Below are 16,826 nucleotides of genomic sequence, written 5' to 3'. Positions count from 1 at the left end.
CATGATACATAAATTAGAGTAAGCGTAGAGTAAAGGGATTTTTGATTTTCTTGATTTATACTATTTATACTAGATTTGTACTTGATTTATAGAAGTGGCAAATTGATAATTCATGTTGTTATTTTTAATAAATAGAAATAAATATAGAACAGATTAATCATATTGCCAATAGACAATTACATGAATACATGGTTTGTCTATATTCTTAATGAATATTAGCTGGTTAGTTAAAATACTTAAAATGACATCAATTTTCATGGGGTGACTTTATGAATATCCAACCGTATTGTTGATTATAAAGGCTAAAAAGCTAAAAAACTAAAATTATTTATATTTCATTGTAGATGGATATACGACATTTTTTCTTGTCGTGCGGGAGTAGGTCTGCAAATGAGCAACAGTCAGGTGAGAATAGAACGTAGACAGCCTCTCACACACACAATACCACTGTGTTCCCAAGATTCATTTCAGTCATTGAACCCTGACATTGTTTTAATTGTCTGCCAATTTCCCTGTACATTTTATAAGAAAAAGCAGTGGTATCGTCAAAGGATAACACAAATGTCCTGACTCCTGACATTATTGACACTCAACAAGAAATTATTAGTGTGTTTGTACAGTGAATGAATCAGGAGGTCTTCATTGTAAAAAAAAAAAAAAAAAAAAAAATCAACATTCCCTATTTTCTAGTGGTCACATCCAATAATTATTTTTTATTACAGTGTTGTATATGGCTCAGTCAGTACTCCTACTCCCATATATGAAATACAGGGAATACAATGGAATAGTGTTTGCAGTAAGGTTAGTAGCATACCACCCTACCCTAATAGTCAAATAATATTTTTTTAATCATACCCTTATTGGGGGCTGAGCCCCCCTAAAATCAAAATCCTAGAATCGCTCCTGCAAGTAACAGTACTTTAAAATCAATTCTAAATGCAACTGGAAGCCAGTGCAAGGACCTGAGGACAGGTGTGATGTGTTCATGTTTTCTGGTTCTGCTCAGAATCCTGGCAGCAGCATTCTGTACGAGCTGCAGCTGTCTTATGGTCTTTTTGGGAAGACCAGTGAGGAGCCCATTACAATAATCCACCCTGCTGGTGATGAAAGCATGAACAAGTTTCTCTAAGTCTTGACTGGAGACAAAGCATCTAATTCTTGCAATATTTTTGAGATGATAATATGCTGATTTAGTTATTGTCTTTATATGGCTACTGAAACTCAGGTCTGACTCCAAAATCACACCAAGATTCCTGACTTGATTTTTAGTTGTTTGACCCCTAGAGTGAAGGTACATGTTCACTTTGAGAACTTCATCTTTGTTTCCAAACGCAATGATTTCAGTTTTGTCTTTGTTTAACTGAAGGAAGTTTAGACACATCCACACATCCAATTTTTAATTTCATCAATGCATTGGCACAGGGAGTCAATGGGGCTGTAGTCGTTAGGTGATAGGGCTAGGTAAATCTGGGTGTCATCTGCATAGCTGTGATATGCAATTTGGTTCTTTCTCATTATTTGGCTCAGTGGCAGCATATATAGGTTGAACAGGAGGGGTGCAAGAATTGAACCTTGAGGGACTCCGCATGTCATGGATGTCCACTCAGACTTATGGTCACTGATACTCACATAATAACCTCTCCCTTCTAAGTATGACCTGAACCATTTAAGGACCATCCCAGAAAGCCTGACCCAGTTTTCCAGCCTGTCAAGAAGAATGTTGTGATTGACAGTGTCAAACGCAGCACTGAGATCGAGTAGAACCAGCACTGATAATTTACCTGAATCTGTGTTAAGGCGAATATCATTTATTATCTTTATGAGTGCTGTCTCTGTGCTGTGATGCGGTCGGAAACCAGACTGAAAGTTGTTGAAGTATAAATTCAAGCTTAAGAACTTTTTGTTCTGATTGAAAACAACTTTTTCAATGATCTTGCCTATGAAAGGAAGATTTGAGATTGGCCTGTAGTTGCTCAATAAGGTGTTATCCAGATTTCTCTTTTTCAGAAGGGGCTTGACAACTGCAGTTTTCAGGGATTTTGGAAAAGTCCCAGAGAGAAGTGAGGCATTTACCACTTCTAGGAGATCTGCTTCTAAACAGTTAAACACACTTTTGAAAAAAGATGTGGGAAGTGTGTCAAGGGCGCAGGTTGATGTTTTAAGGTGCTGTACTGTTTCTTCCAAAATGTTACCATCAATTGCTTCGAAAACAGACATAATAGCTGCTTTCTGATGTTGTGATCTGATCTGTTTTACCCCAGTGCAGCTCAAGGATGTGCTGATCGCCTTTCTGATATTATTAATTTTCTCAGAGAAGAAGGAAGCAAACTCACAGCATTTGCTGTCTGAGAGCATTTCACTGGGAATCTGACTTGGGGGGTTTGTTAGTCTCTCTACAGTAGCAAAAAGAGTGCGGGTGTTGTTTAAGTTTTTGTTTATAATATTTGAGAAGAAGGTCTGTCTAGCTTTGCCTAATTCCCCATTGAAAGCATGAAGAATATCTTTATAGATGTTATAATGGATTTCAAGTTTTGTCTTTCGCCACATGCGCTCAGCTTTTCTGCATTGTCTTTTCATATTTTGCACTGCTGTTGAGTTTCTCCATGGTGCTTTTTGTCTGCCACTTTTCTTCCTGACTTTCACAGGAGCAATGTTATCAATAACATTCTGTACTTTTGAGTTAAAAGAATCAAGGAGAAAATCAACAGAGTCTGCAGATATGCTTGGTGTTAAAGATATAGCCTTCATAAACAGTGCACTAGAATTCTCATTTAAGCATCGCTTTTTGACCGAGATAGATCTAGCTTCAACAGTCGGAGAGATCAATAAATCAAAGAAAATACAGAAATGATCAGATAGCGCTACATCCTTAATGACAATGGATGAAATGTTTAGACCCTTACTAATAATTAAATCTAGAGTGTGTCCACGATTGTGTGTAGGTCCATGTACATGTTGAGTCAGATCAAAAGTATTCAAAACAGTTATGATTTCTTTTGCCATATTGGATTCTGCATTTTCTATGTGGATGTTAAAGTCCCCAGTAATAGCAAAACAGTCAAACTCAGAGGAAATTGCTCATAACAGTTCTGTAAAGTCCTCCACAAAGGCTGGAGATTATTTTGGAGGCCTGTAGATAACTATAAGTAGAATGCGAGGAGCACCTTTTAACACAATACCCAAGTATTCGAAAGACAAGTAATCACCAAATGACACTTGCTTGCATTGATAGACATCTTTAAATAGAGCAGCAACACCTCCACCTCTCCTAACAGCTCTGCAGACACTCATAAAAGTAAAGTTAGGAGGGGCTGTTTCATTCAGGATTGTTGCACTGCAGCTGTCTTCAAGCCATGTTTCGTTTAGAAGAATAAAATCTAGGTTGTTTGTGGTTATTAAGTCATTGACTAGAAGTGATTTATTTTTAAGTGAGGGGATGTTTAAAAGTGCTAACTTAACAGTCTTACTTTCTGTCTCTACAGTAATCTTAGTTTGACGTGTAATAGGTATCAGATTAAATGGATTTGCCAAACAGTTTGAGAGGGCCTTAGGCTTTCTGTAACGTAATAAAACAGAAATAGAGAAAGCTACAGGCACACTGGGTTCCCACTTGTTCTGTAAACATTTGATAAAGTCACTGTTATCATAGCGGGGACCCGACACACATCACTGAGAGCTGTTATCGGTTGTTTTTGGTTCACCTAGAACAGATGGAGGAAGGCCCTGGCGTTGTGGCAGGGGCCGAAGAGCTCTCGCAGGAGGAGGGGGAGGGCGAGCTGGGCCCACAGGCTTTGGTGGTTTCGGGGCTTGACGCTTTTTTGTTGATATCTGGGGGCTCGCAGCAAAAGAGTGGGAGAATTTGGTTCCAGCATACACCAGTTCCTCCATTTTCTCTGAGAAGCAAAGAAGAGGGGAAGCTGGAGAAAGGGATAATGTGTCCGGTGAGAGGGGCTGTTGCCCTGGTGTTACCGGAGGCTGTAATATGTTGTCCTGGCTTCCCTGGCTGTTTTCCCGAAAGTCGTCCTTGGGTGCTGAATCTTGGAGCAGTTCTAACACGTCACTGTCTCTCGGTGAGCTCTGTGGGCAGGGCTCAGTCAGGATTGTGTCCATGAGCAGTGGTTGTTGTGGCTGCGTGGTGTTATCATTGACCTTGTGGGATGTGTCAACCGCATGTCCATTCAGGTGCTGAAATGAAGTCCTGTGGTCAGTTGTACTCTGTCCAGGTGTGTTTGTGCCATTCAGGTTGAGTGGATTTGCACAAACTGCTGAAGGATGATGGAGGCAGAAGTAGATATTGTCCTTTAGCACTCTTGAGCCCAGTTTGTTTGGGTGCAGGCCATCATGAGTGAACAGTTGTCTCTGACTCCAGAACAGATTGAAGTTGTCGATGAAATTCAGTCCTTTTAAGTTGCAGGTTTTTTGCAGCCATGTGTTAAGACCAAGCAACCGTGTAAATATATTTGTTCCTCTTGCTGGGAGTGGTCCACTGATGAACGACTGAACTTTTAGTCTTCTAAGCATTTCAGAAAGTTCATTGAAATCCCTCTTAAGGAGTTCTGACTGCTCCTTCCGAATATCATCTTCTTATATCGTCTTATATTTCATCAGAATGCTCTTAAGTTCCCTGTTTACATCAGAAACTGTTGCTTGTGGAAGGCAGCATGTAGTTGTATCCCTGCTGCTAATGTTTCTGATAATAGAGTCACCCACTATCAGAGTCCTGGGCTCGGCTGCTCTCTGAGCCGAGTGCCGCTGACTGTTCAACCTTGAGTGGCAGTTAGCATCAGTGTTAGCTGCTGGCTGACTTGATCTGTGTCCGATCATGTTTGGGGATTCCTCACCCACATTCATCATGTCTGGAGATTCCTCACCCACATTCATTAACACTTCAAATCTGTTCTCCAGATGTATTGGCGGTGGTAGGGAGCTAGTGTTTGGGGTAGAGGATGCTACTGCATTAATATGTGATACTCGTGATAATCTGATGTCTCGAGTGCCTTTGGGTCTCGCTCCCTGTGTGTGCCATCGATTAATATGTTGATCAATTTCGGCACTCAGTACGGTCTGTTTAGGGGCATTAGATTCATGGGACTCACCGGCTGTGTGCTGAGGATGTCCATGATGAAGCTCTGTTGTGTGTTCCTTCTGGTTTGGTAGTCCCGCAAGTAACTTTGTTTCAAGAACTGCAATCCTTTGTAGAAGTCTGTGGCAGTTTGTGCAGCAGGTAGATTCTTCAACCAGAGGAGGCATATTATTTCTAATCCTTTTGGATGTAGGCAGCTGTGTTTTCCCTTCTCGGGAATGTAAGCTGATGGCTGCCGTCAGTGGGAGGCTGGTAGGATAAAAATTCCCCTTTTTTGTAGCAATTCTTCCAGTTAAAACGACTGTTGGTGCCAAGATTTGTCGTTTGAGCACTGTGCCTATTTGCTGTAGTTAAAATTAGGAGATAAAATATAAAAGCAATAGAGCAAAGCGCAGAGCTGTAAGCAAGAGCGTCCGAACGAACAGTAGCGAAGCTGTTAATGAGCAGTTTTCTGTGGTATGTTGGTGTGTTTCTTTTGAAACAGGAAGTTTGGGTGAGGCATGTCAATGGACTTGTCCATTTTATAAATATCCAATAGTTTTACGTCACAGTCTTGAACATAAATTGCTAATTTTATACTGTCTAGTCAGTGTCAGGTGGTTTAGGGGAGGGACTTTCTCACTCATCAGAGCATTTGATTGGACAAACATCAGTGTATCACCAGGGGTTTCCGGGTTGAACGACATGTTTCCTGAGAAGGGTCTGGCTGCAGACCATGGACCACTTGTGTTTTACTAACGTCTACACCTACCCCAACCCTAAACCTACCCTTACAATAATGCAAACACAGTAATTAAACTAGTGGAGATGACGTATTTCCTGTGCGAGAGTGGAGCTCCACTCGCCCCCTCAGGCTGCAGCCAGACCCTATTGTGTTTCCTGGAAACGGTGTGCGACGGGTTTGAGATGTGTCTTCTCTTGTTTGGTGGGTGTGTCAAAAATGTCAGCCAAATCAGCAGCAACATGTATATAAACCACGTGGTATTAACGAGACAGCTCACACAATGAGTCCAAGTAAAGTCATTTACAAATGTGATCTCTTTTATTCTGGACGGCAAGGGCAGTGACTGTAACATCGAGCGTGTTTTGCAGTATTAAACATGTATTTATACCGACTTCATCAGGCTCTGGAAAGTCTTCAAAAAGAACACAAAGAATGGCCTTCTCAGCTCTTGCTTCATCAGAACAGGGTGTTCAACGCACCACCATTTTCGTTTGAAAAACATTTTGCAACGTTTTGTCTGGGCTAAACGCAGCCCTGATCATCAATTTTATAGCTTTTTTTTCTCAGAAGACAATGTGGAGATATGATAGAGGTTTATGTGACTTTGTTTACATATAGATCTCTCAGAGCTGATAGACATGAACTAAAAGCCATAAAATTCTCCTTTTGATATAAATGATTCCTTAAATCATTAATGCTTATTATTTTTCTTAGTCTTAATTCTCATGTGTTTGATTATTTGATAGAGCAACATGTTGTTCATGACTGACAACTTTGAAGAAGATATTCATATACACCTAGGATGGCTCGAGGGTAATTAAATCTTGGGATATTTTTCATTTTTGTGTGAGCTATCCCTTTAAGATGTGTAAAATGTTTTTGAACATGCATCTAAATATACATGGTTTGATCTTATTGTGCAAACACACATGAGTCTAAATGAAACACTACTTCTCTTTAAATGTGGGCATGAATTGAGAAATCTAATTTTCCTTGATCTTTTGACACATATGAGGCCTTCATAAGAATGTCAGAATTGAAAACTTCCTTGTTAGTCCAGAAACAGCTTTTATTGAAACCAAGATTAGAAAGCAACTTTATTATTATTATTATTATTATTAGAGATCTGAGAAATGCATTAATTTCAATAAAGAAATATGAAAAAGTAGGCTGAGAGTAAGAGAATTTTTTGCTTATGAATAGTATTTTTTTCCCAACAAATAAAAAAAACAAAACAATGTAAATCATTGGAGTATTACTTTTACCTTTAACAGATTATATATTTCAACTGAAAGCATTTGGAAAAATCAAGATGTTTACCATATGAAGATATAAACTATTCCAAAAGTTTTGAGTTTTGTCACACTGAAAAAATAAACAGATCGCACCTTCAGTATGCATGTGCTTGAGCACTGATAGTCCATGTAGGCAATTAAAGGCTCATTATTATGATTTATGTGGTTTGTTAATAAAAGTGTGATTAGCTGATTGATCACTTAAAATCAATGACTACTAGTTGATCAGAAAAATCTTTAGTCAAGGGCAGCCCTACATATTTCAGCCAATCATAGCAGTGCATCTCTTACAGCAGACACGCCTCTTCAAACACTAACTATTCAGAAACCTCATGAATGCTGATCATGGTGACAGGAAGATTCTCTTCACACTGAGAGCTTCATTTGAATATTATTATGAAAGATCTGCAGTCATGCATTTACATATTTTTTCTCTCTTATTTTTTATTTATTTATTTTTTTTTAAATCATTCTTAAGTCATGTTTTACTTTTTCATTCTTTGCAAGTAGTTTCATTTGTGTTGTTCCTGTCCCGGTATGGGGAAAGTCACTACAATAGATTTTAAAAAGAGGAAGGAAAAAAAATTGCAAAAACAGCAGAATAAAGTTTTCAGCTCACATTTCAGTTCACTCTCCTGGAGTCAGTTTGCTGTGTCTGAAACTACAAGTGATGAATATTGAATAACTAATGAATCTCCATTCACAGAAGAAACTTCTGAGAAACATTTTATAATAATCTCTGAACATCCAGAGCTCATGTGTGCCCAGTGAGTTTCAACAGTGGAAAACAACTAACAGTTGTGATTTTAAAGTTGTTTTATCATTTTTACAGTATTTATAATATAGACTGAGGTTGTTATTGTGTTTTTTGAAGCTAAAGCTGACATGTTGTACTGTTGTGTAAATGATTTAGTTTCCTGCAGTGATGTCACAGAGACCGGCTCCTTCTCTTCTTCTGCTGTTTCTGCTCCTGATTTCAGGTGAGTCTCTCCTGTAAATGTGTGACTGATAATAACTCAATATTAGAAAAAAAGGTTGTGACTGATCAGCCTGGTCCAGTTAGGGGGGGGGGGGGGGGATCAGCAGTAAACTATCTACTAAAATGTGTTGAAATGTATTTGTTGCATCCAAATAAAATTATATTATTTAGGTTTTTACTGACATATTGCCAACTGCTGAAGCTTCTGACATTTAGTTCAGACTGTTTTTCATGTTTAGCGTTTTCTCTTCTGCTTCCTGTATTTCATCACCTTCTGTGTGTTTATAGATTTTACATATGATAAGTGTAGTTCTCCATTTACATAAACACCAGTTTTGTAAAAGAAAGCTTTTATAGATGGACATTTTCATTATTTTCTTGTCAGTGTGTGTTTCAGGAGTTTGTAGTGCTGGTTGGGGTGTGAGTTACAGTCCTTCACACATCTGTGCACTAAAGAACTCTTCAGTGATAATGAGCTGCACTTATACATACCCTACTGAATATCAGATCGTGAAAGTGTTCTGGACCAAAGGTGATGTAAAAGAGGATGGAGAGTATCTAGATCTGTCTGAGGACCCTGAATACAGTCAGAGGCTTCAGTATCTGCGAGATAAACAGCAGATCTGCACCATCAGACATGTGACACTGAAGGATTCACACATGTACTATTTCAGATTCATCACTGATAAAGATAATGGAAGATATATTGGTGTTCCAGGAGTGAATCTTACTGTCACAGGTGACTTTCATGAGGTTTCTCTCTTCTTCTGTGCATTATGTTGAATAATAATCAGTGTATGACAGCAGCACTAGATATAATGTGTGTGTTGTGTTCAGATCTTCAGGTGAAGTCTCCTGAGAGAGTGACAGAGGGAGATTCAGTCCGTCTGACATGTAAAAGCAGCTGCACTCTGACTGACAGAGCAACATTCATCTGGTACAGAAACTCACAGCCATTAAATGTAGGAATTATTGAAAACCAGCTCATCCTCTGGAGAGTCAACAGAGAAGATACAAGCAGATATAGCTGTGGTGTAGATGGTTACATCTCTCCTGCTGTTCAACTCAATATCAGATGTCAGTATATTCTTTGAAGTTTGAGTTTATTTGTCCCTCCTTGTGTTTAAAAGTGGAAGTAAACTGTGCTGATCATTAAAACAACGTTAAAATACTGTTTCAACAGTACAGCACAAGATGTGAATGTTACGATAGGACCAGGCAGGAGACAGAAGATAGATAAAACAGGTTTGTTTATTGGACACAAGCAGAGTATATGATGCAGACAGGTGAGTAGCAGATGCACTTTGGTGATGTACGAGTGATATGGAGAATGACACAGTCCTTTGTAGTTGCAGAGTGACAATGGAGAATGATACTTGCTGAATGGAGCTGATGACTTCAGACAACACTTCACGCCAGACGAGAATCGTAGGAAGGAGCTTAGGAAACCCGGAGAACAGGTAAGTAGTCAGAAGAGTCCTTGAGGTAAGCATACAGGTAAGTCCTTTGATGCAAACGAGACCGGACAATGTGGCTGAGTGTGAGTGTGTCTTAAATAGTGCTGGTGATGAGTGCGCTGATGAGGTGCAGGTGACGGTGATCAGTACTCAGGGGAAGGTGTGCGCTGTGATTGGACGGTGCTGGAACCTGGCGTGTTTGTTACAGTACCCCCCCCCCCCACGGCCCGCTCCTGAGGGCCGCGGACCCCGACGTCGTGGCGGTCTACCTCTTCCACGAGGTGCTGGTCGGTTGGGATGTGTAGAGTGGAAGGTGTCAAGTAGATTGGGATCTAGAATGTCATTGCGAGGGACCCAGGAGCGTTCCTCTGGACCATAGCCTTCCCAGTCCACGAGGTACTCCAGTTGTCCGGCACGACGCCAGGAGTCAAGAATTTCTCGCACCTCATACGCTGCTCCATCCTGCAGGATTAAAGGAAGGGGGGGTTCAGCTTCGTCCACGCCAGGCTCTGTGGAAAGAGGAACAGAAGGGTGGTGAGGCTTTAGGAGGGACACATGGAAAGTGGGATGGATGCGATACTCAGGTGGGAGTTGAAGTCGGTAGGTGACTGGGTTGACCTGCTCCGTGATGGTGAACGGGCCAATGAATCTGGGACTCAGCTTCCGGCAGGGTAGACGCATGCGGATGTCTCTGGTGGATAGCCATACCTTGTCTCCAGGTTGGTAAGCTGGGGCCTCAGAGCGTCGCAGATCCGCTGCCATCCTACGTCTATGGAGAGCCCGTTGAAGTTGATGGTGTGCTGAGTCCCAGACCCTCTCGCTCTCTCGGAACCAGTAATCCACGGCAGGAACATCGGAGGGTTCCCCAGACCAGGGGAACAGTGGGGGTTGGTAACCGAGTACGCACTGAAAGGGTGTTAAGCCGGTGGTGGATTGTCAGAGGGAGTTTTGGGCGTACTCAGCCCAACCCAGGAACTGGTTCCAAGAGTCCTGGTGGCCGTGACAGAAGGTACGGAGGAAGCGCCCAACTTCTTGGATCTTGCGTTCCGTCTGCCCGTTCGTCTGGGGATGGTAACCCGAGGAGAGGCTTACGGTCACACCTAGGAGGGAGAAGAAGGCTTTCCAGACTCTTGAGATGAACTGTGGACCTCTGTCGGATACGATGTCTTCTGGGATACCAAAGTATCTGAAGATGGCGTTAAACATGATCTCCGCTGTTTCCATGGCCGTTGGCAGACCTCGTAGAGGGATGAGACGGCAGGACTTTGAGAATCTATCAACGACCACAAAGATGCATGTATATCCATCCGAGGCTGGTAGATCAGTCACGAAGTCCACTCCTAGGTGTGACCAGGGTCGATTGGGAACGGGCAGAGGAAGAAGTTTGCCAGCTGGTAAATGGCGTGGGCTCTTGGCCATGGCGCACTCCCTGCATCCCTGCACGTACCTCCTGACGTCGTTGGCCATGTTGGGCCACCAGAAGCGCTCTTTCAGCAGCGAGAGGGTTTCATTGACCCCCGGGTGGCCAGTGCCAAGTGAGGAGTGTGCAGAGTGGATCAGTGGGGTGCGTTGTGCTCGGGTGATATACTGTAAGCCCTCGGGACAACCCGGCGGAGTGTTGGTGGAGGCATTGGAAGGAGGGAGAGTCTCTGGAGTCCAGGTTATGGGGCTTACGAACAGGTTCTCAGGCAGGATGGGTTCAGGTTCTTCATTGCTTTCTTCAGGAGCATGAATTCGGGACAGAGCATCAGCTTTGACGTTTTTTGGACCAGGACGGTAGGAGATGGAGAAATGGAATCTGGTGAAGAAGAGGGCCCAGCGGGCTTGTCTTGGGTTGAGTCTTTTGGCAGCTCGAAGGTATTCCAGGTTCTTATGATCGGTCAGTATGATGAAGGGATGTTGAGCTCCCTCTAACTAATGCCTCCACTCTTCTAGGGCCAGCTTGACGGCGAGGAGTTCCCGGTTGCCGATGTCGTAGTTTCTCTCCGCCGGGTTGAGCTTACGGGAGAAGAAGGCGCATGGATGGAGGCGGCTCGGGTTCCCCTGCTGCTGCGACAATACCGCTCCAACTCCGGTGGTCGAGGCGTCAACTTCCACGACGAATGGCTTGTCGGGATCTGGGTGCACCAGGAGTGGAGTGGTCGTGAAGGCTTTCTTGAGTACTTCGAATGCTTCAGTGGCAGCTGGAGTCCAGGACAGAAACTTGGGCTTGTTGCGGAGAAGACTGGTGAGAGGACTGGTTATGGAGCTATAGTTCTGAATGAATCGTCGATAGAAATTGGAGAATCTGAGGAAACGTTGGAGCTCTTTGATCGTGGTGGGTGTTGGCCAGTTTTGGATGGCTTCCACCTTCCCCTCGTCCATCCGGATGCCACTGTGGTCGATGTTATACCCAAGGAACTGCACTGAGGGCTGGTGAAAGGTGCATTTCTCGGCTTTGAGGTAGAGTTGGAAAGCCCTCAGGCATTGCAGGACCTCCGCAACGTGGCGTTGGTGGTCGGCCATACTCCGGGAGTAAATCAGAATGTCGTCGATGTAAACCAGTACGAATTTGTGGAGGAACTCCCGGAGCACCTCGTGGATGAAGTCCTGGAATACGGAGGGGGCGTTGGCCAGGCCGTACGGCATGACCAGGTATTCGTAGTGGCCAGTGGGCATGACGAAGGCGGTCTTCCATTCAACCCCCTCACGTATTCGGATCAGGTTGTAGGCGCTGCGGAGGTCTAACTTGGTGAACACAGTGGCTCCGCGGAGGTGTTCCAAGGCCATAGGGACGAGAGGAAGGGGATAACGGAACTTGACTGTGATAGCGTTGAGAGCTCGGTAGTCAATGCAGGGCCGCAAGCCTCCGTCCTTCTTGGCCACGAAGAAGAAGCTAGATGCAGCAGGGGAATTAGATGGTCGGATGTATTCTTGAGCCAAAGCCTCCTTGATGTACTCCACCATGGCCTTCTCCTCCGGGATGGATAAGGGGTAGATCTTACCCCGTGGCACTGGCTCACCCGGAAGCAGGTCGATAGCGCAGTCCCATGGCCGGTGTGGAGGCAGCTTGGAGGCTCTCTTGGGGCAGAATACGTCGCTGAAGGGGGCGTAGCAGGTCGGGATGTCCACGGAGCGCTTCTCAAGCGGGCTCTCGATGGACGTAGCACAGACTGGAAACGGACTGGGGCAAGGAGACTTGGGAACAGGCAGACTGGAGAAACACTCAGAGAAACAATGTTCGCCCCACTTCAGGACTTCCCCGGTGTTCCAAGAGAGAACAGGATTGTGAAGCTGCAACCACGGGCGCCCTAGAATCACGTCAGCGGTGGAACCCTCCAGAACCAGCAGTTGAATGAATTCCTGATGTAGAACACCAACTTGAATGTGAATGGGTTTCGTAACCCGGGTGATAGATCTTCGGCTTACTGGTTTTCCAGTTATGGCTTGGACTTGGTAAGTTTTAGACGTAATCTGGGTCTTGATGTTGAGTTGCTGACAGAGGGCGCCGGAGATGAAGTTTCCCGCTGACCCAGAATCGATGAGGGCACATACTGGAAGAGAAATATCAGCGGCAGTAAGTGTGATCGTCGTGGTGAGTGGCTTTGAGGTTTGGAGAGTAGAGATAATGGCACTCACCATAGGACGTGCAGGACGAGTAGGACATGTGGAGAGTACATGTCCTGGTAGAGCGCAATAGAGGCAAAGATTCTGGGTCAGCCTTCTCTGTCTTTCTTCAGAGCTCAACCTTGAAGATTCCACTTGCATGGGTTCAGGGGCTGGTTCTGGAGTGCTGACGGATTCGGGGCGGCAGAGGATGGTGTTGGTGAAACTCTGACCCTGGTGTTCTTCGATACACGACTGCATACGAGTGGCGAAGCGAATGGACAGTTGGATGAAGCGTTCGAGCCCGATGGTATTCTCGTATGCAGCGAGATGCAACCGCACTTGAGGATCCAATCCCTGACGGTATGACGTCAACAGTGCTTGTTCATTCCATCCGCTTCGAGCAGCCAGGGTTCTGAATTGCAAAGCATATTCGTTAACAGACAACTTTCCTTGTTTTAATCTGTAGAGTCTCTCACCAATGGATGAATCCCAGGACGGTTTTCCAAACACTTCTCTGAAGTGTTCAACGAAGCCAGCATAGGTCTGTGTTACCGGATGCTTTTGGGGTCCAGATAGAATCGGCCCAATGCAGCGCTTTGCCTGAAAGATGAGAGATAACGTACGCTTCCTTAGAGTGTTCGGTGGGAAATAAGTGCGGTTGCATCTCCAGGATCAGAGACACTTGCAGAAGAAAGCCGTTGCAATCCTCCGCCGCACCGGCGTAGGGCGCTGGTTGGGCCATGGGACTGAAGTGCGCAGGTGAAGAAGGTGAAGGAACGGTGGATGCGGAAGTGGCGATGGGTGCTGGAACTAGTGGTGGGCTTGAGACCGGTGGTTGCACCGCAAACGTGCGGCGAAGAGCATCCACCAATTCCTGGAATGGATCGTGTTCACTCATGCTTGTATTCCGCTGTTTTGGTCCGGTCTTCTGTTACGATAGGACCAGGCAGGAGACAGAAGATAGATAAAACAGGTTTGTTTATTGGACACAAGCAGAGTATATGATGCAGACAGGTGAGTAGCAGATGCACTTTGGTGATGTACGAGTGATATGGAGAATGACACAGTCCTTTGTAGTTGCAGAGTGACAATGGAGAATGATACTTGCTGAATGGAGCTGATGACTTCAGACAACACTTCACGCCAGACGAGAATCGTAGGAAGGAGCTTAGGAAACCCGGAGAACAGGTAAGTAGTCAGAAGAGTCCTTGAGGTAAGCATACAGGTAAGTCCTTTGATGCAAACGAGACCGGACAATGTGGCTGAGTGTGAGTGTGTCTTAAATAGTTCTGGTGATGAGTGTGCTGATGAGGTGCAGGTGACGGTGATCAGTACTCAGGGGAAGGTGTGCGCTGTGATTGGACGGTGCTGGAACCTGGCGTGTTTGTTACAGTGAACAATATGTGCAATTTTAAGTGAAGTTAATAAATGTAATTTCGGGAGCAGTTACTAATCTAATCTAATCTTCCAATTAATACCAAGGTATAAAACCAGCATCTTACCTCTTCCTGTTGTTAGTTTTTTTGGCATCCCTCCTCCTCCTCCCCTTCTCCTCCTTTTGTACTATTTTTTGTCTGTTAAAGGGGGGCAATCGGAGCTTGAGCAGAATATCCTCTCCGAGCTCCTCTATAGCAGACAGCAAGCCAAATCCGTTTACCACTCACGCTAAGATTATATGGGCACACAAACTCGTGAAACACATTTAAAGCTCAAATAATGTTTGCATTTTAACCAAAGAATCAATAATAAAACACATTAATTAAATACCAAATAGCATTCTAAATAGAATATGAATAATTAACATAACAATATAATAAATATAAATATAAAAAGGCTAAGAAAACAGTATCAACATACAAAAGTTTGAATATTACCAAGAATAGAAAAAAAATGCCATGTACATATTATTCACACTCTCACACTCTAAAAAATGCTGGGTTAAAAACAACCCAAGTTGGGTTAAATATGGACAAACCCAGCAGGTTGGGTTAAAGGGCACCTATTATGCCCTCTTTCACAAGATGTAATATAAGTCTCTGGTCTGGTCAAGTTTCAGCTTAAAATACCCCACAAATTTGCCCCTATTTGGGGGTGAGCAAAAGCATGCCTTTTACTATATTAATATATTGCTGGCTAAAAAATAAATCCAAAATTGGTTGAAAAAAATGGCTGGGTGAAAACAACCCAATCCCTGGGTTTGTCCATATTTAACCCAGCATTTTTTAGAGTGCATTATTCATAGAGTCTTGATATTGCATATTTCTCCTGTAGATCCTCCAGAAAATCCAGTGATCTCCATCAATCCATCTGGTGAAATAAAGGAGGGAGAATCAGTGACTCTGAACTGCAGCAGTGATTCAAACCCTCCTGCAGAAATCAGCTGGTTTAAAGGAAGAACGTTTGTAGGATCTGGAAGAATCTACAGCATCTCAAAGATCAGCTCTGATGACAGTGGAGAGTACAAGTGCAGATCCATCTATGAACATGGAGAGAAATACTCTGATGCTGTGACTTTAAACGTCATGTGTGAGTTAATGATCATCTGCACACCCTTACAAAAAAGAAGTTTATTTAGTTGTGCTATTAGAATACTTCTTTTAAACTAAAAATAGTAAGTATAGGCTACTTTCAGTCTACTTTTTGTATACTTCTCATAAATATACTTTATATACTTCTTAGAAATATGCTTAAATTGGACTTAAGTATACTTGACTTATACTGACAGAAAAGTCTAGGTATATTTGGCCTATACTTGGACTTTGTCTTTTGATCGATATATACTTAAAAGTATATTTATAAAAGTATAGTATAAAAGCACATTGTTTGGAAATAATGATTTATAAAGTAAACAGATATTTTGCTAATTCTGAATATCTAAATTTTTGTGAATGCTAGTCCACTGGTAGAGTACATAGGAATTTACTTCAAATCTACTTCAGTGTTTCCTCGCCATTGACTGAATTCTCAGGCTATACTGTAGGGAGCGCTGTTACGCATCTATGACTATGAGTACAGAATTTCCAGATCAAAAGAAGAAGAAGCTGAACCAAGCAATAGAAGATTGTTCACACAAATGTAAAATAAAGCGATCATCAAACATTAAACAGCATAAATCAAAACTGTCTAACATACTGAATGAAATGTCGACACAGGACGAGCTAAAGTACTGTGAAGCTTTGGGGGAGTTTATGGACTCGATCTACTCCATCTGTGTTTGATCATCGTTCTGAATCCCATCTGGACATAGTCTTTCACAAAAATGCAGTTTTCTCAGCATTTTGTTTAAAATGTTTCCCTTTTTTAAAACAAATTTACCCACATTTAAGTGTTGATAAAAAAAGGATTCATGAAGCTAGAATAAAAAGTTTTTTAAATGGAAAGAGTACAAGTAGGCCTATACTTGAATTGAACTAGTAGTTTACTGAGAGTGTATTTCAAAGTATACTAACATCTACTAAAAAATGTACTACTAATATTAAAATAGTAAACTACTTGTATACTTAAGTTCACTGGTAGTACAAATGAGAAATGTAGCTGTGAAGCAGTTTTGTACTTAAAGTTTACTACCGTTACACTTATAGTACACTTAAAAATATACTTCAATTGGGCCAATTTAGTCCCAAGCGGTATTGAAATAGTACACTTACATGTTTACTACTAGTACACTGATACAAGTATATTTACTACATAAAGTATACTT

General features: G+C 42.7%; 2 protein-coding genes across 2 annotated transcripts in view; both read left to right on the top strand.

Annotated features, from left to right (window-relative positions):
* LOC125271224 (B-cell receptor CD22-like) overlaps window positions 1-16,826 on the top strand; it is a 1,156,500-nt gene that overhangs the window by 1,087,350 nt on the left and 52,324 nt on the right. Inside the window, exon 5 of the mRNA XM_048195257.1 lies at window positions 8,919-9,158. Within this exon, the coding sequence (XP_048051214.1) occupies window positions 8,919-9,158 (240 nt within the window). The remainder of the gene's footprint in view (window positions 1-8,918; window positions 9,159-16,826) is intronic.
* The window catches only part of LOC125271198 (hemicentin-1-like), a 987,774-nt gene that overhangs the window by 938,321 nt on the left and 32,627 nt on the right, over window positions 1-16,826 (top strand). The gene's annotated exons all lie outside the window — the stretch shown is intronic.

The sequence above is a fragment of the Megalobrama amblycephala genome, linkage group LG7 (genome assembly GCF_018812025.1).
Source record: "Megalobrama amblycephala isolate DHTTF-2021 linkage group LG7, ASM1881202v1, whole genome shotgun sequence".
NCBI classification, from domain to species: Eukaryota; Metazoa; Chordata; class Actinopteri; order Cypriniformes; family Xenocyprididae; genus Megalobrama; species Megalobrama amblycephala.
Note: the sequence above shows the minus strand (reverse complement) of the source record. Positions and strands in the feature narration are given on the sequence as shown.